Source organism: Podarcis pityusensis, assembly GCF_964106645.2.
Source record: "Podarcis pityusensis genome assembly, chromosome: 12".
Lineage (NCBI taxonomy): Eukaryota > Metazoa > Chordata > Lepidosauria > Squamata > Lacertidae > Podarcis > Podarcis pityusensis.
In genome coordinates, this window is record NC_138037.1 from 1897384 (window position 1) to 1923234 (window position 25851).

The window sequence follows — 25851 nt, forward strand, 5'->3', positions numbered from 1 at the left end:
GGAGAGGCTTGCAGTATGAACACCCCAATAAATCTTGCTTCCAGTTCTCGCTATGCAGAACTGGCAAAACTGACATATAAGCTACGGGACAAGGATAACGGTGACTTTAAAGATGAATGGGAACCCTTTACAAAGTATTTGAAGACGCAAGAAAGCGAACTGGACTCCTTGGCTGGCTTTGAATAAACATTCACAAACTTTTTATTGATAACCATCAGCTAAATAGTTTGAGGATCTATACAACTGTGTAACATGCAGAAAACAGCATTTTTAGAGAAATCAAAGACTGGAACTGAGGGAAGCCGGGTGGGGTGGGGGTTGTGTGGGAGGGTAGGAGGAAGGAGGAAAAATGGGGGGGGGATAAGGATGATATGTTTCTGGATGATATGTTTTGTTTTAATTTTGAATAAAAATTTTAAAAATAAATGAATCTTGCTTCCCCAGTTTGGGTCCAGCACAGAGGAAGGCGAGGGCTTACTAAGATAGCTCAGTTGGTAGAGATCTCAGGGACGTGGGTTCAAGCCCCACTTTGGGGGGAAGAGTCCTTCATTGCAGGGGGTTGGACTAGATGGCCCTCGGGGTCCCTTCCAACTCTGCCATTCCATGATTCTTTGTTTTTCTGGGCAAGGCCCTGCAGGCAGGCATCCCGTGGTCAATGAGCTTTGGTCAAGTCAGGCGGAGACAGACCCAGATTGCCACGGGTTTGGGGGCGAGGGGACCAGAGTGGGCAGGGGCTGTCAGGAAGATAGAAGCAGGGCTATTGCAGTGGTTCTGAAACTGTTTACTCTGGGCTAGACTTTCAGAAGAAAAAATTGTTCACATTGTTGCAGGCAAACATGCTGTACAGCGGTACCTTGGGTTACATACGCTTCAGGTTACAGACGCTTCAGGTTACAGACTCCATTGGCTAAAGTGGTGCTTCAGGTTAAGAACAGTTCCAGGTTAAGAATGGACCTCTGGAACGATTTAAGGACTTAACCCGAGGTACCACTGTAGTTCCTGGGTCTTGCCAATAAAACTCAAACACGTTGCAGGATTCCCAGAAAATAGACCAGAGGCAATGAATATTTCATCCAGCAGAGCTTTACTGTTACTGAAGGCAGATGAGCATCATGGTCACAAATCCAACACATTGAGGATGGGCACAGTCAATAAGAAATCCACTTGCACACTTCAACTTACAATAACCTATAACAAGTCTAAACCTTCACACTAAGCGTACTATGTACAGAACAGCACACTAGAAGGAAAAGAAAGAGAAAGAGAATCCCAGTCTCCTTCTGGCCTCAACTTTTATAGAAAGAAAAGAAAACAGAACCAGTTTAAGTTTAAGGCAGTTTAAGTTTAAGGCAGTTTAAGTTTAAGTTTAAGGCAGCTGTACTCAGCTTCTCTGAAGGAACAACCCAAACATCATGAACCTTCTGCTTGTTTCTTTCACACAGAGAAGCTTCCAGAACCTTCTTGAATTAAATAGAATAGGAAAGATCTTTCTGCACTAAGAAAATGCAAACTGACAATTATTAATATTGCAGTTGTTGTATAAGGGAAAGTAATGGAAAGTAATAAGATTTTGGAATGCAGAAATAAAGAAAATAATCAAGCCATCAATTCTAGCATGCAGGGGGGGCCACTATCTAAATTGTATGACCCAGTATTTGAACGATTGGTATTAATAATTGTATTATAAATTGGTATTGTTATAATGAGGCTATTATTGGATAGTAATTGAAAACTAATAAAAATTATTATTAAGAAAAGAAAAGAAAGCGGTGGTGGGCAAACATATCTCCATCCTTGATTCCCGACTCCTCACTGCCGATATTACAAAATGTTACAGCAAGAGCTGTCCTTTTTGAATTGTTCTTCAGTGTACATTGGTGTTCTGCCATTGAGTGCCACCAAGCCATCAATCATCTCAATGAGCTCCTTCACCTGATTCTGCTTTTCTTTTTTATCAGCCACATTGTTAAAAGCAATCAATCGTCCTTCGGACATCTCAGTCAGATCCTTCAGGTGCCCCTCAGCGCCTCGTATGAACTCATTTATAGTTAAATGATTCTTATCTAACTCATCTTTATAGGTGAATAAAAGAATCAGATAGTTCTTTCCTTCATCCTTGAAGAGCTTTTTCACGAGCTGAAATGTTTCCTGGTCCTCCTTTGTGATCTTTCCCGCTTTTATCACGACGAGGATGGCGTGAGCTCCAGGAGAGACCATGTCAATGCACTTCTTCAGCTCTTCTCGTGAGAAGCGTTTCTTATATGCTGTATCAAAGAACCCAGGTGTGTCAACAACAACAATTGTCCTGCCACCTACAGTGGCTTCTCTTCGTTCGCAGGCCTTGGTTGTTGAATCAATATTGGATGTGCTTTTAAATTTCTCAGCCCCCAGGATGGTGTTTCCTGTTGCGCTCTTCCCAGATCCAGTTTTGCCAATGAGCAGAATTCTCAATTCTTCGTCTGTGCTGGCTAAATAAGAGATAAAAAATACCATGTCAGCAAAGTTCCTGAGACTAACACACACACAAAAAAAAAGTCTTACAAATGTTTCATAGGTGTGCTACTTATTAGTTACCTAATTTGTTTTACAAGAAAGGCGATTCTGACTAAATGTCAAGAACTTTCTGATGCCAAGAGCATCAGACTTTCCTTCCGTGGAGGTTTTTAAGCAGAGGTTGGCTAGCCATGTGCCATGCGTGCGGTAGTTGCGATTCCTGCATTGCAGGGGATCAGACTAGATTAATAAACAACTACCTGACTTTTAGGGATGCCGGTGGTGCTGTGGTCTAAACCACTGAGCCTCTTGAGCTTGCCAATCAGAAAGTGGGCGGTTCGAATCCCCGCAACAGGGTGAGCTCCCATCACTCGGTCCCTGCTCCTGCCAACAGCAGTTTGAAAGCACGTCAAAGTGCAAGTAGAAAAATAGGTACCGCTCCAGCGGGAAGGTAAACGGCGTTTCCGTACGCTGCTCTGGTTCACCAGAAGCAGCTTAGTCATGCTGGCCACATGACCCGGAAGCTGTCTGCGTGTCTGCGGACAAACGCTGGCTCCCTCAGCCTATAGAGTGAGATGTACATGCAACTCCAGAGTCGTCCACGACTGGACCTAATGGTCAGGAGTACCTTTACCTTTACCTGACTTTTAGAAGGCGGCTGGGGGCCCCCGGCCAAATGGGCAGGGTATAAGTAATATTATTATTATTATTATTATTATTATTATTATTAGACCCTTGGGGTCCCTTCCAACTTTGCAGTGCTGTGATTCTATTGAAGCTACAGTGGAACCTCTGTTTTTGAAGATCTCTGTTGACAAGCATTTCGGAACTCGGACGCCGTAAACCCGGAAGGAAATGCTTCGGTTTTCAAACACTTTTCGGAAGTTGAACATGCCGCGCAGCTTCCATTTTGAGTTTCCATATTGTGTTGAGGCTTCGGTATTGAGTTTTCAGTTTTCAAACATTTCAAGACTCAAACGGTCTTCTGGAACGGATTACGTTCGAAAACCGAGGTTCCACCGTACAAGGGAAATTTCCTACCCCTATTTCTCTTGCCAGTTGAGGGTGCACAGAAAATGTGTTGTGGTGTTTCTTTCCAGTGGGCACCCTGACCACAGTTTCTACCCTCAGCACAATCCAAGGAGAAGACTTGTTTGTGGCCACCTTGAAGTCATAAGCAAACCATGCAGCATTTGTTTTGCTACCTCAGGATGGTCTGTATCAGGAAAAGACTCACCTTCGGCCATGCTGCCTGTTGCAGAAAGACAAGCTGCCATCAAGGTTCACAGCGGTCCAGAAATCCTGCATTAAAAACACCAAAAGTCATTTGCAGAACTCCTGGGGGACTCTCAGTGTTGGAAACTCAGTTTCTCTCCAGGGACTTTCCTGCTACTGGAGTCCTTAGTCAAAAACAAAGTTTGGGGAATACGTAAATTGGTCCTCTCTGATACCTAAGACTGGTAGCTAAGGAAGCAACATTCAATGAGCTAAAGGTTGCTGGCCCTCTACCTTGGCTCCAGTGAAAACAAATGAACTCCTTGTGAGGGATCTAAGTCCAAAAGGGAACCATAGAAACCAGAAAAAACAAAACTTAGAGGTCCTTCCATTCCCACTTGTTGTACAAGGCAAGAACGCTTGCAGATAAGCTCAGTTCTGGGTAAACATGGCTACAAATCAAACTCTAAACTGAATGACTTCGCCTGAGAACGCCCCTTCTACATTCTAGCCACACCGAAGAGGGAGCAAGCTTGTTTTCTATTTCTCCGGAGGGCAGGACCCAAACCAGTGGATTTGATTTACAAAAAAGGAGATTCCGACTAAGTCTGAGAGGAACTTTCTGAAGGCAAGAACTGTTTGATGGTGCAACAGACTCCCTCAGAAGGTGGTGCAATCTCCTTCCTTGTAGGTTTTTAAACAGGCTGGGTGGCCCTCTGTCATGGATTCTTTAGATGTGATTCCTGCGTTGTGGGGGTTGGACTAGATGGTCTTGTGGGAATGTTCAGGGAGGCAGGAGAGAATATATTGTTTATTAATATCCTTCCTAACTTGTGCTAGCAAGCTCCTTTACTTAGCAGAGTGCAGTCCGCTTCTGACGCAGCTGGTTGCAAACTCGTGTGAGTTTCTTAAAACAATAAGCAATTCAATCCGGCTTGCCCATATTGAAATGTGTTCTAATATTTTCCTGGTAAGACCCCTTGAATCCCTCCTAAAAGAATAAAGACACCACAGTCTTATTCATAAGTTTTACTTATGATCTGGCCGAGCACAGTGTGATCCCTGAAGGCAGGCTTAAGGCTTAAAGTTACAAACATGTACAAACAGGTTTTCCCCATATGGGAGATGACCTGGGGAACTGCTATGGCAGTCAGCAGTCCAGTCCAGGTGAGGCAGGAAGCAGGCAGGACAAAAAGGGGAAGAAAAAGAAAGGCGGCAGGTGACTTGGCCTTTTGCCAGGTCTGGAAAGGTCACGCCCACCCACTAGTCACATGCAAGGAAAGATGCTCCAGGCCAGGAGGAACAGGAAGTTTCGACTGGCTGGACCAAACATTCCCTTGCATGTCCACTCTAGCAAAACAAGGAATGTTGAAATCAATGGAAAATGTAAGGAGCCATATTACAGATTGGTTGCAATACCATCTGTTTAAGATAGTTTTTCGGAACAAAGCTCACAATTCAAAAAAGAACTTCTATGAAACAAAGAGAAACTTTTGTTTAAAATGTATAATCTGTTATTAGACTGGGAAACAAAAGATGATTCCTTTCTGTTGGGGATAATTCAGACTGAAAATCCCAGGTGTCAGAAAAGGTTATTTATGTATGTTACTACTGCGGCCCGTGTTTTGTTAGCCCCAAAATAGAAAACGAGTGAGGTCCCACCCAAAGAAGAACGGCAACTGAAGTTGACTGAATATGCACAGCTTGCAGACTCAAGATATAGAATAAGAGAACAAGAAGAAAATGTGTTTAAAGAAGATTGGAAAATGTTTATTGAATATATGGAAAATAATTGTGCACAGCTAAAAACACTGGCAGCATTAAGATAAATTCAGCAGTGTAAATAAGTCTGGATGGATGCAATAATGGAATACTGATTGGTATAGTTTTTGTAAAATATGCAGGGATTTATGAGATGTAAAATGAACCATGGAAAGAGAAGAAGGGAAGTCGTTGCTATTTTAAGGATGTAAAATGAGTATTTTCAATTGTAAAACAGAAAATTTAATAAAAATTATATAAAAAGAGAAAGGGGTGAATCCTTGGCATGGATTGTGCCCCCCCTTTTCCCCTCCCTTTTAGAGCATCACCCAGGAGGGTAGACTTTGCCTCCAACCACCAACCGCCCCTTAAAAACTAAGTGCAGAAGGCGCATTGTGGAATTTGCAAAATATTCCCCCCACCCCACCCTCCATTTCCTCCTGCAAGAGGGATTCCCACCTCTGCTTAATTCCAACAGAACAGCGGGGTGTTTTCACTACCTTGACTTCTGCTGGGCAGTTTTCTCAGCCTGGAGGTGTTCCTGGTCTGGCTGTTTCTCTCTGCAACTTCTGGCAGCCTCTGACTCTCCCCGTCCCTCTCAGAGTTCTGAGTCTGACGCAGGTTTTGAGTGCACAGTAATAGCGGAAAGTTGGACATATGGAAAGTGAAAGTCTTTTCTTCTCACTTGATTTATCCAGTTACCCATCTGTAAAAGGGGACCAAAAGAGCATCAAAAGAGCCCGGCTGATGGATCAGGCAAAAGACAGACCTGGAAACCAGGAGCTCACAAGCAAGACGTAAGCACAATGGCCTCATCCACACTTGTGATTCTCAGCAGCTAGGGGTTTTCTTGTGTGTGTGTTTGTGGGTTTTCTTGTGTGTGTGTTTGTGGGTTTTCTTGTGTGTGTGTTTGTGGCTGATTAGCTGCTCTCCCTGTGCAAAGGTCAGAGGGGGCAGGGTTTCTGTTGAGTCAGGTGATTAGCTGTGGGAGGAGCTTATCAGAGTTAGCAGGGCAGTTTGATCCATCTTTTAGATTTAGGGGAGCTAGTCTCAAACGTTTGTTGGGGAAGACCTAGGTTTTTTTGTGGGGGGAGTTATTTGTCCTTCTTCACGCATTTTAAGATGGAGGACCACTGTAGCCACCCCCAACGACACGTTCTCAAGATGGAGGGGGAGGGAACAGCTGCAGTCGCCTGCGGTTCCTGCGCAATGTTTGCCATCTTGCCAAAGGTTGCAGGCAGCTTTACCTGCAGCAATTGTATGTTGATTGCCCTCTTAGAAGACAAAGTCCAGCAACTGGAGGAACGTGTAGCTATGCTCCAAAGAATTAGAGAGCTGGAGCTCTTCTTGGAAGCAACAGAGAACACCGTCTCCACCAAGGAGGAGACAGGGGACACCCCTGAGAAGGAGGCTAGTTCACCATCACAGGTGCCAGATATATGGAGAAACGTGACTCAGAGAAGTAGGAGGCCCAGGGTTCACTCTGATTGTTTAGAAATACACAATCACTTTGAAGTCCTCTCCCCAGCAGGGAAGACGAAGAACAGACTCCATTTGAGGATCTCTCCCTCATTACAGTCGATCAGGTATATGAAGACGAGCAGCAAAGTCAGTCCTCAGGGAATGTGCAGGCGACCTTGGAACGGACAGCTCACAGAAGAACCCCAACCAAACCTAAGAGGAGGCGTGTAGTGGTGATAGGGGATTCCCTACTGAGGGGAACAGAAGCAGTGATCTGTGGGCCTGACAAGATGTCTCGGGAGGTGTGCTGTCTCCCCGGGGCTAAGATCCAAGATGTAACTGAACGACTGCAAGGAATCATAAAACCCACTGACAAATACCCCTTCCTCTTGGTTCATGTGGGAACCAATGACACTGCAAGCAATAGCCTCCAGAAGATCAAAAGAGACTACGAGGCTCTGGGCAGGAAATTTAAGCAATTAAATGCACAAATTGTCATCTCATCTGTCCTCCCAGTTGAACGACGTGGCCCAGGGAGAGAGGGAAAAATAGTGGAAGTGAACAGCTGGCTTCGCAAATGGTGTAAACAGGAACGGTTTGGATTCTTAGATCACGGACTGCAGTTTCTTGAAGATGGACTTCTGGCAAGCGATGGGCTGCACCTCACAACGGTTGGGAGGAATGTTTTTGCCAAAAATCTCAGAAACCTCATCAGGAGGGCTTTAAACTGACTAATGTGGGGGAGGGATACAGTGCTCCTGAAGGTAGGAGTCTATCAATTGATGAAGATGATCATCCAAATGTCATAGACCAAATGGAGCAAACAGCACGCAGACCTAGTGGTGGGAGGAAAAAATCCTTAAATAAGAGACACGGGGGAATGATTAATGGACTTCAGTGTCTGTACACTAATGCGCAAAGCATGGGAAATAAACAGGATGAGCTTGAGCTCTTGGTACAGCAAACTAAATATGACATAATAGGCATCACTGAAACCTGGTGGGATAAGTCCCACGATTGGAATGTAATAATGGAGGGATACAATCTATTTCAGAGAAACAGACCAGACAAGAAAGGAGGAGGAGTGGCGTTATATGTCAAGGATGTGTATACCTGTGAAGAGATCCAAGATTTAGAACCTCAAAGCCAAAGTGAGAGCATTTGGGTCAAAATTAAGGGAGAGAAGAATAACAGAGACCTCATTGTGGGAGTTTACTATAGATCCCCAAGCCAAACGGAGGACATAGATGATGCCTTCCTGGAACAGATGGCCAAGCATGCAAAAGGAAGGGAGATAGTAGTAATGGGGGACTTCAATTACCCGGATATTTGTTTGTTTGTTTTTTTAAGTAATATTTATTAGAGTTTCGAATAATAGAAAAAAGAAAAGAAAAAAAGAAAAAAAATCATCCTTTACAATCCCATTTTCAATAGCTTCTTTCTTTTCTTTTTTTAATTGATTTTTATTTGTTTTGCTACATCAAACATTAAAACAAACGAAAAAAACATACATCACACATACAGACAAAAAAGAAATACATAAAAAAAGAAAAATAATAATAAAGAAAACAAAAGAAAAAACATCTCCTAACATAAGATACCAACAAATTAGGTTACATTTACTAAATAACAAACAACACTAATTGACTTCCCTTCATCTCGGTTTCAGAATATATTATATGATTTTTTTATCTGCTGTATCTTTTCCTTAAAAAACTCTTTACATCACAGGTGTTACGTCATACCTACTGTAATTTTTAGATTTTTTACCTCTGTTTCCATGTATGTCATAAATTTATTCCATTCTTTGTTAAACTTTATGTCTTTTTGATTTCTTATTTTATGTGTCATTTTTGCCAATTCTAAGTAATCAAATAGTTTGGATTGCCACTCGTTTATAGTTGGGATTTTTGATGTCTTCCAATTCTGCGCTATTAGAGTTCTAGCAGCCACTGTCGCGTACTGAAAGAGTGTTTGATCTTCCTTTTTGATTTCCTCTCCAATTATCCCCAGCAAAAAGGCTTCGGTTTTTTTTATAAAGGTATATTTAAAGATTTTTTTTAGTTCATTATAAATAGATTCCCAGAATTTTTTGATAGGCTCACACAACCACCACATATGATAAAAATCACCCTCCTTGATCTTACACTTCCAACATAATTTATCACCAGTTTTATATATTTTTTCCAAATTTACGGGCGTTACGTACCACCTGTACATCATTTTATACATATTTTCCCTGAGTGTTGTGCATGCCGAGAATCTCATACCTTTGTTCCATAATACCTTCCATTTGTCAAACTCTATATTATGTCCGAAGTCCATTGCCCATCTCACCATTACCTCCTTTACTTCTTCATCCTTGGTGTCCCATTCAAGTAACAGGCTGTACATTTTCGATAGGAGTTTTGTTTTATTTTCTAGTATTTCAATCTGGAATCTAGATTTTTTCTCACATCCCATTCTTTTTATCTTCAGTCCATATAGAATTAATTTGGTGAAATTGGATCCATCCTGTCAATTTGTTCTTTATTTCTTCATAAGGCCTAATCCTCCAACCAGTTTCTGTTTTTACTAGCAAGTCTTCATAGGTCCATCTTTCTCCTTCGATGTTTGTTTTTTTTATTGTCAGGATATCAATTGGCGATAGCCACCAAGGGGTCTTCTGTTCCAATAATTTTTTGTTTCTTTCCCACACTTCCAGCAGTGGTCCTCTAAAATGTGGTTAGAAAAACCTTTATGAACCTTTCCCTTGTTACGCCATAGGTAAGCGTGCCAACCAAATCTTATGTTGAATCCTTCTAGATCTAACAGGTCTTTATTTTTAATAACAATCCAATCTTTGACCCAACAAAGACACGAGGCTTCGTAATACAACTTTAAATTTGGAACTGCAAATCCTCCCCTATCTCTTTGATCTGTAAGTAATTTGAATCTAATTCTGGGTTTTTCCCTTGCCAGATAAATTTAGATAGTATTTTCTGCCAATCTTTGAATACTGAGGTTCCCCTGATTATTGGTATATTTTGGAATAGGAATAACAGTTTTGGTAGTAAACTCATTTTAATTGCCGCCATTCTGCCCGACCAAGAAAGTTTTATTCTATTCCAAGTATCTAAGTCCTTCTTTATTTCTTTCCATGTGTTTATGTAATTATCTTCCATCAAATTTATATTCTTCATCGTTAACCAGATTCCAAGGTATTTTACTTTCTTAGTTACTTTAATGCCAGTTTGAGATTCAAGATGGTTTTTTACCTCCTCTTTCACATTTTTAGTCATCATTTTAGTTTTTGTTCTGTTTAATTTAAAACCAGATAATTTTCCAAATTCTTCTAACAAATCTAACACCTTACTAACACTCTCTTTTGGATCCTCCAAAGACAACATAAGATCGTCAGCATATGCTTTCAATTTGTATTCTTTCACTCCAATTTTTATTCCGCGTATCTCTGGGGTTTTCCTTATCTTATTTGTAATTGTCTCTAACATCATGATAAACAGAAGAGGTGACAGGGGGCACCCCTGCCTTGTACCTTTCGAAATTTCAAAGGGTTCTGTTAAGTTATTATTAATAATTAATTTAGCACTTTGTTGTGAGTAAATTGCTTTTATTCCTTCAAGGAATGTGCCCTCTATCCCTGTCTTTTCCAAACATTTTATAAGAAAACGCCAGGATACATTGTCAAAAGCCTTTTCGGCGTCAATGAACATTAAAGCTGCCGGGATCTCATTTTTGCATTCTAAGTATTCAATAATGTTTATTGTATGTCTTATGTTGTCTTTTATTTGCCTATTAGGTAAAAAACCAGCCTGATCGGTATGGATGAGGTTAACTAAACACTTTTTAAGTCGGGTCGCCATTACGTCTGCGAAGATCTTATAATCATTATTCAATAATGAAATCGGTCTATAATTCTTAATAATCAGTCTATCCGAATCAGGTTTCGGTATCAACGTAATGTATGCTTCTTTCCAGGACGCTGGTGTTCTTCCTCCTCCTAGAATCTCATTCATTACTTCACATAGCACCGGTGTTATAAGTTCTTCTAGGACTTTATAGTATTTGGCCGATAAACCATCTGGGCCTGGGGCTTTCCCTAGTTTCATCCTCTTTATCGCCTCTTGAATTTCCTCTGCTTTTATGGGTTTATTTAATAAATTTCTTTCCTCTTCCGATATGCTGTTAATTCTGTTTTCTTCTAGATATTTTTCTATTTCTATGGCATCTTCTTCTTCTCTTTTATATAGGTTTTCATAGAATTTGAGGAAGCTCCTTTTTATTTCATTAGGGTCCTCCAAGATTTGTTCTTCTACTTTTATTTTATTAATAACATTTTGTTTTTTCCTTTTTCTCAGTTGCCACGCCAGAAGCTTTCCAGTTTTGTTTGCCGATTCGAAAAATTTTTGTTTCATTAACTTAATTCCCCATTCTACCTCTTGATTTATTAATGTTGAATATTGTGTTTGTAATATCTTGTACAGTTGCTTGTTCCCTTCATCACTCGGTTTTTCTATCAAGTTCCTTTCACATTCTCTCAAGTGGGTAATTAAATCTTCTTTTTTTTGTTCTCTCACCTTTCTTCTTTGACTATTTTGTTGTATCAGAAAACCTCTTAGCACTGCCTTACTGGCATCCCAAACTATGTCCATATTTGTCTCCTTATTGATATTTAAATCAAAATAGTCTTTTAAGGTGGTTTTAGCCTTTTCAATCACTTCTTCTTTTTCAAATAAATAATCGTTCATTCTCCATCTGTACATACCCTGGGTTTTCCAATTTAAGTGTAATATTATTGGGTTGTGGTCAGATAGTGTTCTAGGTAGTATCTCACATTTCAACACTCTTATTGTTAATTCTCTTGATACCCATATCTGATCCAACCTGCTCCAACTCTGGTGCGGCTCTGAGAAGTGAGTAAATTGTTTTGTCATTGGGTTTTTGTATCTCCATATATCTATTAAGTCTAAATTTTCCTCGAGGTCATTAAACGATTTCGGAAGTTTCCCTTGATTTAAATTCTTCCTCTTTGAGCTTCTGTCTTGTTCTGGTTTCGGCACTCCATTTAAATCTCCAAGTAAGACCAATTTATGATTCTCTAGATTTAGTAAGACTTGTTCCAATTTTTTGAAAAACTCCATCTTATTTGTATTTGGCGCATAGACCGTCACCACATTGAGTTTTTCTCCCTGATAGTTGATTTGCACTCCTAAGATTCTTCCTTCCTCATCCTTACATATTAATTTAGGTTCTAATTTCTCTTTCACATAAATTACTACCCCTCTTTTTTTCTTAGATTCTGAATTGATGAATTCTATTCCCAACTTTTTATTTATTAAAATATGTTTGTGTTTTTTGGCAACATGTGTTTCTTGGCAACAGATCACATCAATATTTTTTTTCTTTATAATTTTCTCAAATTTATTTCTCTTGGACTTTTCATTAAAGCCGTTCACATTCCACGACAAAAACTTAAGGGTCATTTCAACTAAGACCACTCTTTCCTAGTTTCTGATTTAAATTCTGGTACTTCTGTTTCCAATAGTCTCCACCTCTTCCCCCTCCTCTTCCTCCCCCGATCCTGTATCCTCTGCCTCTTCCTCTGTCCCCTCTCCCCCTTCCTCCAGTCCCCCGACCTCTTTCCCTCCTCTCCCTCTTCCCTCCCCCATTCTTCTCTCTCCTCCTCCAGGTCTTTCTTCTTCCCTACCCAGGTCCTTTTCATATCTTCTCAAAAACTTTCCGGCTTCTTGTGTGTCTGTCAGTTTGAACTTTTTATTCTTATAAAAAAAGGAGATCCCTTCTGGGAATTCCCATTTGTACTGTATTGTATTTCTCTTCAGGACACTTGTTAAATGTCTGTATCCTTCCCTTTTGCGAAGAATCCTGATTGGAATTTCTTTAAAGATAATAATTGGACAACTTCCAATCATTAGCTTTCTTTTATAGCTTGTTCTTTTCAATAGCTTCTTTCCGCGACTTCCCCTCACCTCCCCTTCTTGTATTCCAAGTCCAAATATTTATCCAACAAGTTCTTATCTCTAATTTCTTAACCTTAATTTGTTATTATATTTATTTATATTAAATTTTTAACCTTAATTCATTATTATATTTGGTTCAATTTATATATCAACTTTTAGCTTATATACCTCAATCCTTTATAAAAAACTTTTTTTCTAAGGTCGACCCTGTTTCCCTTCCACGAATTCCCCATTCTTATACTAATAGCAACACAGAATTTAACACAGAATAGAAAAGATCAAGCCTCCTTTGGATTTCCAAACCCCACCCTCCCTTCCCCGGTTTCAATCCCAAAACCATAGTCCATTAGTCCATCTATTGTCAGCCTGGCAACCTCACGTCCGAGGCTCTTAAATCTCTCTCAGTCCCTTTCTGCCGGCTTCTTCGAAAGTCCCTTGTATTTAACACCCAGTCTTGAAGGGGCACTCTCTCTATAATATCCATATTCCTTCCAGCCAGGCCTCCTTGTTTAAAGGTGGAGCTCAAATCCTGTTTCTTAGATCCAAATGTCCCAAGAGCTCCAGCTTCCACCTTGATCAAATTAACATCCATCTTGACAGGCCTCCGGCTCTCATTTGCCTTCTGTAACATTTCAGCCCCTCCTTTCTGCTCCTCCTGTTCGGCGTATATCTCTTCCTCCTCTTCCTCAGTCTCTAGTTTCTTTTCTTGTCCAGCTGCCTGGGTTTTGTACGTCAAGTCCTTTTCCAACTCAATAGATATATTTGCTGTTGACTTCAAATTTGTAGCACTTGTAGACAAAACATGACCTTGCTCGTACATCTTTCGCAGCTTTCCCATGAGAAAAACAACCTCATCCAAGTCAGCCAGTATTTTCCGACCTATTTCCATTCTTGTAATGTCCCTGAACCCCCTCTAGAGGGATTCTGGTTATTTAGTATTCCTTTCACTTCCAATCCAAAAGTCGAATTAATTTGTTTCAGTCCTTCTTTATTTTCAACAACTTGTAACAATATAACCGGCTAAACCAGCTGTCAAAGTCTTCTATATCTCCTCATCAGGCTCCTCTCGCGGATCACTCCTGGTCCCGGAAAGGGTAGCACTTGATCAGAAAATAAGCTCTTATCCTCCAGCACAGTAACTTATACTTTTAAATCCGTGGAATTAATAACTTTTATCCAAAAAGGAAAAAAAAGACTCTTCTCTCGACCTTAGCTGTCAAATCCTTGCTTTAGAATGTTTACAATGGGGGGGGAGACGGACTTCCTCTTTGCACCTCCCCCGCTCGTGCCGAATCCACAAGAAAGGAAAATTTTTAATCCAGTTTCCAAATTACTCACGGGTTGTTGTTCTTGGTTTTTAGTCCAAATTTTCAAAGGAAGAAGTTAGCGCTCTCCGACGAATGGCATGCGGCTTCGCTCGGCAGGGGAAGCAGTAGACTCACAGCACCGCGCCGCTCCCCGTTCCGTAGCCTTTAAAAAGGCTCCTTCGCGGGTCGGGAGGGCGCTAACGGTGCCCGCCGAGTCACCAGGTCCACGGGCATCCGCGCCCGTGGTTTTTGAGGGTCCCCGCGTCGCCGGCGCGGCAGAACCCGACCCCTGTCGAGCAGACTCCCTCCGGAGCTCAGAGGGAATCCGCCATTCGGCGATGGCGCCAACCCGGAAGTCCCAATTACCCGGATATTTGTTGGATGTCAAAACTCAGCCAAGAGCATAAGGTCAAACAGATTCCTCACTGGCCTTGCAGACAACTTCATTGTCCAGAAAGTGGGAGAAGCAACAAGAGGAACAGCCATTTTAGATCTGGTCCTAACCAATGTTGATGACCTGGTTAGTGGGGTAGAAGTGGAATGATCATTAGGCACGAGTGATCATGCTCTTCTGAAGTTTACTATACAGCGGAAAGGAGCAGCCAAGCATACTAGGACTCAATTTCTTGACTTTAAGAAAGCCGACTTCATAAAACTTAGGGAAGTGCTGGGTGAGATCCCATGGACAGTAATACTAAAAGGAAAGAGAGTTCATGATGGCTGGGAGTTTGTTAAGAGGGAGATAGTAAAAGCACAACATCAGGCAATACCAATGAGACGGAAACATGGAAGGTGCCTAAAGAAGCCAGGGTGGCTATCTAAAGAACTTTTAACTGAGTTAAGATTAAAAAAGGATGTGTACAAAAAATGGGGGAAACCACCAAAGAGGAATTCAAACAAATAGCCAGCACATGTAGACACAAAGTCAGAAAAGCTAAAGCACAGAATGAACTCAGGCTTGCTAGAGAGGTTAAAAGCAACAAAAAGGGCTTTTATGGGTATGTTCGTAGCAAAAGGAAGAACAAAGAAACAGTGGGGTCACTCAGAGGAGAAGATGGTGAAATGCAAACGGGACACAGAAAGGGCTGAACTCCTCAATGCCTTCTTTGCCTCAGTCTTCTCCGATAAAGAAAACAATGCCCGACCTGAAGAATTTGGAGCAAATGATTCAGCAGAGGAAACACAGCCCAGAATAACTAAGGAGATAGTACAAGAATACTTGGCTAGTTTAGATGTATTCAAGTCTCCAGGGCCAGATGAACTGCATCCAAGAGTATTAAAAGAACTGGCAGATGTGATCTCAGAACCACTGGCAGTCATCTTTGAGAATTCCTGGAGAACAGGCGAAGTCCCGGCAGACTGGAGGAGGGCAAATGTTGTCCCTATTTTCAAAAAGGGGGAAAGAGAGGACCCAAATAATTATCGCCCAGTCAGTCTGACATCAATACCAGGGAAGATTCTGGAGCAGATCATTAAGCAAACAGTCTGTGAGCACCTAGAAAGGAATGCTGTGATCACCAATAGTCAGCATGGATTTCTGAAAAATAAGTCATGTCAGACTAACCTGATCTCGTTTTTTGACAGAATTACAAGCCTGGTAGATGAAGGGAACGCAGTGGATGTAGCCTACCTTGATTTCAGCAAGGCATTCGACAAGGTGCCCCATGATATTCTTGTAAAGAAGCTGGTAAAATTCGGTCTTGACTATGCTGCCACTCAGTGGATTTGTAACTGGCTGACTGACCGAACCCAAAGGGTGCTCATCAATGGTTCCTCTTCATCCTAGAGAAGAGTGACTAGTGGGGTGCCACAGGGTTCTGTCTTGGGCCCGGTCTTATTCAACATCTTTATCAACGACTTGGATGATGGACTCAAGGGCATCCTGATCAAATTTGCAGATGACACCAAACTGGGAGGGGTGGCTAACACCCCAGAGGACAGGATCACACTTCAAAACGACCTTGACAGATTAGAGAACTGGGCAAAAACAAACAAGATGAACTTTAACAGGGAGAAATGTAAAGTTTTGCACTTGGGCAAAAAAAATGAGAGGCACAAATACAAGATGGGGGACACCTGGCTTGAGAGCAGTACATGTGAAAAGGATCTAGGAGTCTTGGTTGACCACAAACTTGACATGAGCCAACAGTGTGACGCGGCAGCTAAAAAAGCCAATGCAATTCTGGGCTGCATCAATAGGAGTATAGCATCTAGATCAAGGGAAGTAATAGTGCCACTGTATTCTGCTCTGGTCAGACCTCACCTGGAGTACTGTGTCCAGTTCTGGGCACCACAGTTCAAGAAGGACACTGACAAACTGGAACGTGTCCAGAGGAGGGCAACCAAAATGGTCAAAGGCCTGGAAACGATGCCTTATGAGGAACGGCTAAGGGAGCTGGGCATGTTTAGCCTGGAGAAGAGGAGGTTAAGGGGTGATATGATAGCCATGTTCAAATATATAAAAGGATGTCATATAGAGGAGGGAGAAAGGTTGTTTTCTGCTGCTCCAGAGAAGCGGACACGGAGCAATGGATCCAAACTACAAGAAAGAAGATTCCACCTAAACATTAGGAAGAACTTCCTGACAGTAAGAGCTGTTTGACAGTGGAATTTGCTGCCAAGGAGTGTGGTGGAGTCTCCTTCTTTGGAGGTCTTTAAGCAGAGGCTTGACAACCATATGTCAGGAGTGCTCTGATGGTGTTTCCTGCTTGGCAGGGGGTTGGACTCGATGGCCCTTGTGGTCTCTTCCAACTCTATGATTCTGTGATTCTAGGGTATTCAGAGGTACACTGAGCTTCGCCAGAATGCCAAGCAGACCAGAGTGACATGGGAACTCTGTATAAGGCAGCCTTATACAGAGTCAGACCATGTGCCATAGACGCATTACTGCCCTTGATCGGAACACTAGACTTCTGTTGAGGCAGCCTGGAATAGCCTTAGCCTTTTTTGCTGCTGCATCACACTGTGGGCTCATGTGAAGCTTGCGGTCTGCTAAGGAAGGAACTGACTGACCGTCTCCTCACAACAGAAGAAAGCCAGTTTCAACCAGAATACTGTTACTTTCCAGATGCCAGACCACACCTGGTCAGACCACACCTGGAATCCTGTATCCCGTTCTGGGCAATACAATTTAAGAAGGATGTTGACAAGCTGGAAGGTGGGCAGAGGAGGGTGACCAAGAGGATCAAGGGTCTGGAAGTCAAGCCTTGGGAGGAACAGTTGATGAGGTTGGGGATGTTTAGCCTGGAAAAGAGGAGACTAAGAGGAGATAGGAGAGCCATCTTCAAATATCGGAAGGGCTGTCCCATGGGAGGGGGAACAAGCTTGTTTCCTCCTTCTCTGGAGGGTAGGACTCGAACCAGTGGCTTCAGGTTATGAGAAAGGAGGTTCTGACTAAACATCAGGAAGAACTTTCTGACAGCAAGAGCAGTTTGACCATGGAACAGTCTCCCTCAGGAGGTGGTGGTCTCTCCTTCCCTGGAGGTTTTTAAGCAGAGGTCGGAGGGCCATCTGTCATGGATGCTTGAGCTGAGATTCCTGCATTGCAGGGGGTTGGGCTAGATGACCTTTGGGGTGTCTCTTCCAACTCTACGATTCTATGAATCAGCTTTCTACTCTCCTTTCTGTTAAATGACCCAAGAGCAAATTGCCCACCCTTTCTTGGGACTTACCACTGTGGCTTTCAGCTAGTTACCTCCTGTGCAGTATGGCCTGAGATCAGGACAATTTCCCCAGGCTAAGCTTGCCTGGTGCACGCTGGAAAATTCAAGATTTCCTGCCAAACCACACAGGAGAACCACTAGCCCCACGTGGGGCACCATCTGTTAAAGAAAATTCTGGGTTGAGAGACTACTCAGCAGCCCAGCTCATCAGGGTACCAGTCCCCCGTGGGTCCCTGCGGTCAGTAAAAGAAGGAAATTCCAGCCAAGCAATTTGGAGCAAAACACCAGTCAGTAGATTTACATCCCGGCTAGATCGCAGGGCCTTTTTTTTTCGGGCCACCACTCACCGGGGGGGGGCCGCTCCACCAGCCAGAAGCGGTGGTGTGTGCCCCCAGCTGTAGGCCGCATGGCTTTAATTTTGCTGCTGCCACTGTCAACCGTAGACCACATGGCAATTTCTTTTTGGTGGCTGGGGGGGCATGGCTAGGCCGCACGTGGGATGCTTCAAATGTGCATGGCGGTCATGTTGTTTTGCATCCCCCCCTTTCCGCTCTGGCTACAGGCCTCATGTGCTGCACACATTTGATCCTAGGAGGGTCTACTCCACAGGATCCCATAGCATATGGATGTGAATTAACTTGTTATTCCTTTTTCCACAGTTTTAGCGTGTGTGTGTGTGCAGATAGGTTGGCTGGTTTTGTCGCTACCCCCCCCCAATGTTCTAATTGCAAAAAACAACAACCCAACATTGTAGAAAAATAGCCAATATAGTAGTAGTAGTTGTTGTTGTTTAGTGGTTTAGTCGTGTCCGCCTCTTCGTGACCCCGTGGACCAGAGCACGCCAGGCCCTCCTGTCTTCCACTGCCTCCCTCATGTTTGTAGCTTCGAGAACACTGTCCCACCATCTCGTCCTCTGTCGTCCCCTTCTCCTTGTGCCCTCCATCTTTCCCAACATCAGGGCCTTTTCCAGGGAGTCTTCTCTTCTCATAAGGTGGCCAAAGTATTAGCAGTAGTAGTAGGAGTAGTAGGAGTAGTAGAATAAAATAATAATAATAATAATAATAATAATAATAATAATAATAATATGACCTGCCCATCTCGCCCAGGTCTTTAGCGGGTCCTAGTAGTGGTAGATGCATCATGTCTCTAGCCATGGCTGCAGAACAAAGACTCCCCCTCTCACACTCATGAAGCCATAGTGGAGGGCACCCCTAAAGGCGCTGCGAAGGGCACCCTGAGCAACGCTATAAAAGCAACCAATAGGATTTTTAAAGGGCCTTGTCTTCTGGCAGGATGGTCCTGCCTATGAGGCTTGTAATAACTAGAAAAAAGGTGAGGGATGATCATATTGACAGCCCCTCCACCTCTGATGCCAGGCCCTATACAGGGCCCACCCTAAAAAGAAAAAGTGTGTATTCCCAGAGGAGCTCGTGGCTGAGAGTAACACTTCTCTTTCCTGTGGGGATGATGTGCCGGAATTAATGTGCCAGAACCACAGCCTGCAGTGTCGCCTGGCCCAGGCTAAGGAGCATTTAGATAAGTCTGAGTCCCCTCTTGTGAGGGTAGGCGTAGGCATAGGTCACCCGTTTCGAGTTCACCTGACAACTCCTCCAGCCCCAATTCACGCAGAACACAACGCAGGAAGAAGAGGTTTTTCAGATCACGGAAGCCTGGGCGTAAGAGGGACACTTAGGATCCTTTGGATCTTTCAGGCACATGTGATTCCTCCTGTGGCAAGTTGGAAGAATGTTGTAAGGGGTACTGGGTTATTACCCACAAGGCCCCTGGCCTTCCTAGTTGGATTTGGGAACATCACATCCAGCGTCATCGCCACGCTTTTGGGGTCACAGAGCCATGCGAGGAAGATGGGCTGGACACAAAAGGAAGGGTGCGGGTGTCAAACTTCAAACGGACGGATCAGCCACCCAGCACTCGGCTTAAAAAGAATCTTCGCAACCGCATCCTAAATGGGGAATTTGTAGATATCTTTTCTCTGCTCTCCCCGGCTTCTTCTTGTAGTTCCAAGTTTAAGCTGGAATCACGTCGTAAGAAGGATGTTGATGAAGTGGATGTTGATAGAACATTCGATAATTGGTTAATCACTCACACATCCTATATGGGGTTGGTGGCCGCCACTTACCCCGACAAGGCATGGCACCTAGCCAACTACCAAGGCATTATTTTAAAAGCCAGGAAAATGGCAGGGGACTCGTGGCTTTAGCGTATGATGAGGATTCCATGAGAGGGCTGCTGAAGACCCCAAGGCGCGGTGGGACATTAAGGACAGTGATATTTGGTTCGAAGTAGTGGCACCACACTTCCAAAAAAGGGCTTTTGGGGGGAAATCAGGCAAACCCTCCTCCAAAGTACAGAGGGTGGCTACGTCAGCATGCTGGGAGTTTAATAATGGGTTGTGTAGCAGAGACAGATGCCATTTTGACCATGTGTGCGAGCGCTGCAGTGGTCCTCACCCATGGACTAAGTGTTTTCGGGCTAAGCCTCCTTTTCGCGGTTTTCGTAAGACAGGATCGGGGAGTGGATCCAGGGACGCAAGACTCAGGAGCCTCTACCTCTGGAACCCAACAGGCCAAGGCTGCCTCTAGAAAATGAGGTTTTTTCCACCCTAACCCCAATCCCTGTCTGCCTCTCAGCGATCTTACCTTTGTTACAAGCTTATCCCTACAGGACTGCAGCCAACTACTTGGAGGCAGTGTTCCGCTACAGCTTCCGCATCCCCGTCTCCAGCTCACCGGTATCCAGAACCCCTCCCAATCAAAAGTCAGTAAGGGAAATGCCCCTTGTTGCATTTAACAAAATCGAAAAAGAGCAGTGTTTAGGTGTTTAGTAACCAGCCCTTTCCCTGCCCCCCTTTTCAAAAAAAATATAGTTTCCCCATTTGGCATAGTGCCCAAAAAACTTCCTGGTGAGTTCCGTATGATACACAATCTGTCATATCCTAGGGGTGGGTCTATAAACGATGCCATACCACGTGAGCATTGTTCTGTAAAATATATGTCCTTGGACGTGGCCATCAGAACGATTAGGGATTTAGGCCCAGGGCCCTTATTAGCAAAATGTGACTTCAAGTCAGCCTTTCGACTGCTCCCAGTTCATCCTGAGGACTTCTGACTCTTAAACTCAGGGACAGTTGGTATTTTGATAAGGCTATGCCTATGGGTTGCTTTGTGGCCTGCGCGGCCTTCAAAACCTTTAGCATATTTATTGAATGGGCCATCAAAAAGACATCTGGTTCCCCTTACATGACCCATTATTTAGATGACTTTTTGATCATGGGGCCTGGGATTCCCCCTCCTGCGCCCTATCCTTAGCTACTTTCATGTGTCTTGCGGCGGACTTTGGCATACCTTTGGCTGCCGACAAGACCGAGGGCCCTTCTACGGTCCTTTCCTACTTGGGTATTGAACTGGACACACATCAGCAATCATCACGCCTCCCGCAGTCCAAACTCGAATCCTTAAAAGCCTTGCTGGAAACAATGCTGGGGGTTAAAAAGACCACCCTTCACCAGGTTCAATCCCTAATGCGCCATCTCAATTTTGCATGTAGGGTAGTTGTGCCAGGTCGTGCTTTCTGTGCCCCCCACCATAGCATCAGGGTGACAAAGCAGATAAAGGACGATTTGAAACTTGGCTTTCTTTCTTTCTTTCTTTCTTTCTTTCTTTCTTTCTTTCTTTTCTTTTCTTTTCTTTTCTTTCTCTCTTTTTTGGCTTGCATTCTTGCAGGATTATAACGGGGTCTCATTTTGGCAGAGAAACCTCAATCCTGGGGTGGAGTTCCAGGTCCATTCTGATGCTTCTGGCCGCTATGCTTTTGGCGTGTTCTTCAAGGGCCATTGGTGTGCCGAACCGTGGCCATCCTCTTCACACGTAACAGGCATCACTTGCGATTTACCTTTCCTTGGGTTTTTCCCTATTCTAGTTGCCATTCATCTGGGGAACCCTCTTCTCGAATTCCAGGGTCTGTTTCTGGTCTGACAATCAAGCGGTGGTAAGAGTTATATCCAGGCAGTCGGCAAAGTCCGATAGGGTGCTAAGGGTGCTGCGCCTGTTTGTGCTGGAGTGCCTGCGGCACAATATTTCCTTCACAGCCCATTTCATACCTGGTCTTAACAAAAACATTGCTGATGCATTATCTCATTTCCAGGTGGAGCGTTTCCGCGAGCTGGCACCAGAGGCAGCCCAGACCCCGGATGCCTTCCCAGATGATCTGTGGGAGATTGGAAGTGAGAAGTAAACCAGGGAGCATTGTCAGCATTCGCACCCTCCACTAGACGTTCTTATTCCAGGGCCTGGGATGCCTTTGGGCATTTTCATGGCTCCATAACACGGCGCGCTTCCGAGGAGGAGGTGCTTGAATTCCTGGTTCTCCTAAAGCGCAAGGGCCTTGCCATTAAAACTTTAATGCTTTACAGGGCAGCTATCTCCTTCTTTTGTAAATTCCTTTGTTGGCTGGACCCCTGTGACAGCTTCCACATCAAGAAGCTGCTGGCTGGCTGGCGTCGCATCATTCCCCCACGTCAGGATGGCAGGAAGCCCATCACTATCGACACACTCAAACTAATTTGGGGGAAAATTACCAGAGATCTGCTGGTCAAATTTCGAAACATGTCTCTTTCGAGCAGCAGTCTCCCTAGCCTTCTTTGGTGCCATGCGCATTGGGGAGTTTTTGGCGGCCAGGGCCCCTCAATCAGGGTTGGCGGATACGGACATTAAGTTCTCGGGGGATACTGTGAATGTCAGAATTCGGTCATCAAAAACGGATCAATTGAGAAAAGGAGTCACATTGGCGCCTCCTCCGACGGAACAGGAGGGGCCCTTCCCCTATCGGGACACACGCTGCTTCTTCAGGGTCCGGCCTAAGTGCAAGGGCCCTTTCTTCATACACGCAAACACGCGCCCTTTGTCGCGATCCCAATTCACGGCAGTCTTGCGCAAAGTCATAGCAGCCTGTGGAGCTGACCCCCAAGTATATTCTGGGCACTACTTCCGTATCGGGGTTGCCACTTCAGTGGCAGTCCAGGGTTGGGACCCAGCCTCCATCAATACACTGGGGCGCTGGCGCTTGGCAGCATATAAAAGCTACATTCATCCTGGCTCCTCCTCCTCAACACTTGCAATTTAACTTTCTTACAGGTTTACCCACCACGAAGATCTGGGTTGTGGGGCACAGCATTGTCCATTGGGCAGCGGAGCATGCCAGGTCGCACAATGGGGGTCATAACCTTAACATTCACCCCAAGGTATGCATTTATTGGATGGCCACCGGGGCATGCGTTAGTCGGGCTTGATGCCCATATTTAGTAAGGCCGCAGTGGCGCATGGCCCCTCAAGAGTCTTGATTTTACACCTGGGGGAGAATGATCTAGTCAAACAAAAAGGCATTGCCCTGACCCTTGCTGCAAGCACAGATATAGAAAGCTTGCATGCCTTGTACCCAACAATGTCCATCGGCTGGTCCAATCTCCTCCCCCGCCTGCACTGGAGAGGGGTTCCCAATCCCTCTCACATTAATTATGCGGTGGAAAAAATCAACAGGGCCATGCGCAATACCATGCGGCTAATTGGCGGATTCTCTATCCCACACCCCACCATCAGGGCAGAGATGGCCAGCATATTCAGGGCGGATGGGGTGCATCTGACCCCATTTGGGAATGACCTCTGGATGCACGACTTGCGACAAGTCCTCAGGGAGGTTTGAAGACAGACTATGGGTGATGGTTCCTCGGTTGTGGGACTCTTGGTGGCGAGGCCCTTAGGGGGCCTAGGGTGGCAGTTTTAGGCCTTGGCAAAGTATCCTTTAGTCTATCACCAATTTGTGGGGGATGCATTCATACTCCCCCCCATGCGGCTGCGCTTGCAGGGCCCGTTAAAGGGCAAAACCGGGAGTCCCTGGCCCTAGAGCGGCGTCATGTAGGTCAAACTCCCGGGACGAGGTCGGTGGAAGGGCAGGCTGTGTAAGTTTGCGCTTTGCAGTCCCCTCTCGCTGGACTTCATCTGTCTGCATATCCTCAGCCAGGCGGACTGAGAGGGTTGCCTGCCAAGGCCTGTGCCAAGTTTCCCACGTCTGAAGCTCAATAAAGTTGTGGCCAATTTGAACCCCATACTCTGATCTCTTGTCTCATCATTTGGGATAAAGGGGATGGGCACCACAGGCAGGGTGTAGCACATGTGCCCACAATAGAACTTCCTTTGCATATCTAGATCGTGGGGCAAGTCAGTGATGGGATTTAGCTTTCCTTGGCTAACAATAAGCTCAGCAATTGTCACCTCTGGGCATTTCCTGGGAAGGGAGGAGTGTATGTGTCTGAGGGATTATGGTGGGAGGTAGGAGGGAAAAGAGTCCTTTTTCCAAGGGCAAAATGGCATTGGAATGGAGGAAATTGGCAAAGGGGTTGATTTATATGATTTATAAAGCTAGGTATCTTCCCTGAGCTGTCAAGTCGAAAGGATACATTCAGGCATAATATTTGTAGCATTTAATAACTTTAAAAATGTGCCCCCCCCCCCCCGTAATTTCCATAACAACATAAATTCCTGTAACACACTCCAGATATATGCATGTGAAATAAGCTTTTTGTGCGGCATAAGCAAAACATAGCATGTGGGATGAAACTGCGAGATCTCTGCTGCACTGTTGTGCAAAGAGGAGAGAAATTGCTATGATGTTTTGCATTCAAGGTGGAGCAGGAAACAGAAACCACTGACATGAAAAACAGAATGCTCTTCCTGCCTATCGGGGTTTCCCACACTAGGCAGGGTGTTATTTGTAACGGTGCAAATTCTCAGAAATGGTCCACAGCACACAGCTTTTGCTTTTGCTTTCGCTGTTTACTCTGATAGTTTCCCTGCAGCTTTCTCTGCCTTCCTTGTCCTCCTGAGCTGGGAGAGCCTTCTGAAATCTCAATCAGGGATAGTCCGACCACGAGGTGGGAGAATGCATGTTCTCAAAGAGCCCCTGTTTTCCAGGGACAGCCCAGGAATTGCATAAGCCATCCCAGTTTCTGATTTGATCCTGGAATTCCCCGGTTTTCCTTTTTCCTCCCCTCGGAAGTATCGGAGAACAATTAAAAGTGGTGTGTAGGAGCAAAAATGGACTCCTGCTTACCCTGAAAATAAAATTCCTGCACCAAATGGAGGAAATGGTGATGGTGGCGCACAAAGCCCCTCCTATGATTTTGAAGAAAAAGGTCACCAATCCCCTTTCCATTCTGTAATTGCAATGCTTCAGCTGCCAGCCATTTCTCAGGAAACACTGGGAGTGTTTATTCCTTAATTGTAAATGGAGCCTTGCTCTGTCTGTTGTTGTTGTTTAGTCGTTTAGTCGTGTCCGACTCTTCGTGACCCCCTGGACCAGAGCACGCCAGGCACTCCTGTCTTCCACTGCCTCCCGCAGTTTGGTCAAACTCATGCTAGTCTCTTCGAGAACACTGTCCCACCATCTCATCCTCTGTCGTCCCCTTCTCCTTGGGCCCTCCATCTTTCCCAACATCAGGGTCTTTTCCAGGGAGTCTTCTCTTCTCGTGAGGTGGCCAAAGTCTTGGAGCCTCAGCTTCAGGATCTGTCCTTCCAGTGAGCACTCAGGGCTGATTTCCTTCAGAATGGAGAGGTTTGATCTTCTTGCAGTCCATGGGACTCTCAAGAGTCTCCTCCAGCACCTTAATTCAAAAGCATCAATTGCTCTGACAGATCAATTGCTCTGTCTACTCATAAGTAAATCCCACTGTATTCAATGGTGCTTACTCCCATGTAACTGGGTGAAGACTAGGCAGCTTCACACTGCAAGCCGAACCATGTTTACTCAGAAGTAAGTCCCACTGAGTTCAATAGGATTTCCCATGGGGCTGCCCCTACAAATACCAGACAGATGGGCGATTAAAGGGTCTGAGGAACAAGGAAGTGGAATGAGGGATGCAGGACAAATTTGATCCAGCTTCCATTGAAAAGCGAAAAGTAT

At 44.4% G+C, this 25851-nt stretch overlaps 2 protein-coding genes and 1 long non-coding RNA gene across 4 annotated transcripts in view; 1 reads left to right on the top strand and 2 right to left on the bottom strand.

Moving 5' to 3' along the window:
• Positions 1–1067: 1067 nt before the first annotated feature.
• Positions 1068–6107, bottom strand: LOC308459843 (GTPase IMAP family member 9-like). 2 transcript variants are annotated; one of them, XM_080975579.1, is made up of 3 exons: positions 5970–6107; positions 3731–3795; positions 1068–2468 (listed from the first exon to the last, which is right to left on the bottom strand). In XM_080975579.1, the coding sequence occupies exons 2-3, from the start codon at positions 3768–3770 to the stop codon at positions 1822–1824; spliced, it is 687 nt and encodes a 228-aa protein (XP_080831705.1). In that variant the 5' UTR covers positions 3771–3795; positions 5970–6107; the 3' UTR covers positions 1068–1821. The 2 variants fall into 2 exon arrangements, with proteins under 2 accessions (XP_080831705.1, XP_080831706.1); XM_080975580.1 differs by having other exon boundaries at positions 5929–6065.
• Positions 1068–25851, bottom strand: part of LOC308459834 (GTPase IMAP family member 9-like) — a 39969-nt gene continuing 15185 nt past the window's right edge. The window contains exon 3 of the mRNA XM_080975569.1: positions 1068–1843. Coding sequence (XP_080831695.1) covers positions 1822–1843 — 22 coding nt within the window. The 3' untranslated portion in view covers positions 1068–1821. The remainder of the gene's footprint in view (positions 1844–25851) is intronic.
• On the top strand, positions 6124–22311 carry LOC308459856. The gene is made up of 2 exons (XR_013978344.1): positions 6124–6266; positions 22042–22311. It is a non-coding gene; the product is annotated as an uncharacterized lncRNA (long non-coding RNA).

Coding starts and splice junctions, on each gene's coding strand:
- LOC308459843 (XM_080975579.1), bottom strand. CDS start 3,770: ATGGCAGCTTGTCTTTCTGCAACAGGCAGCATGGCCGAAG. Junction 2,469..3,730: donor AACAGGCAGCATGGCCGAAG/GTGAGTCTTTTC, acceptor TCTCTTATTTAG/CCAGCACAGACGAAGAATTG.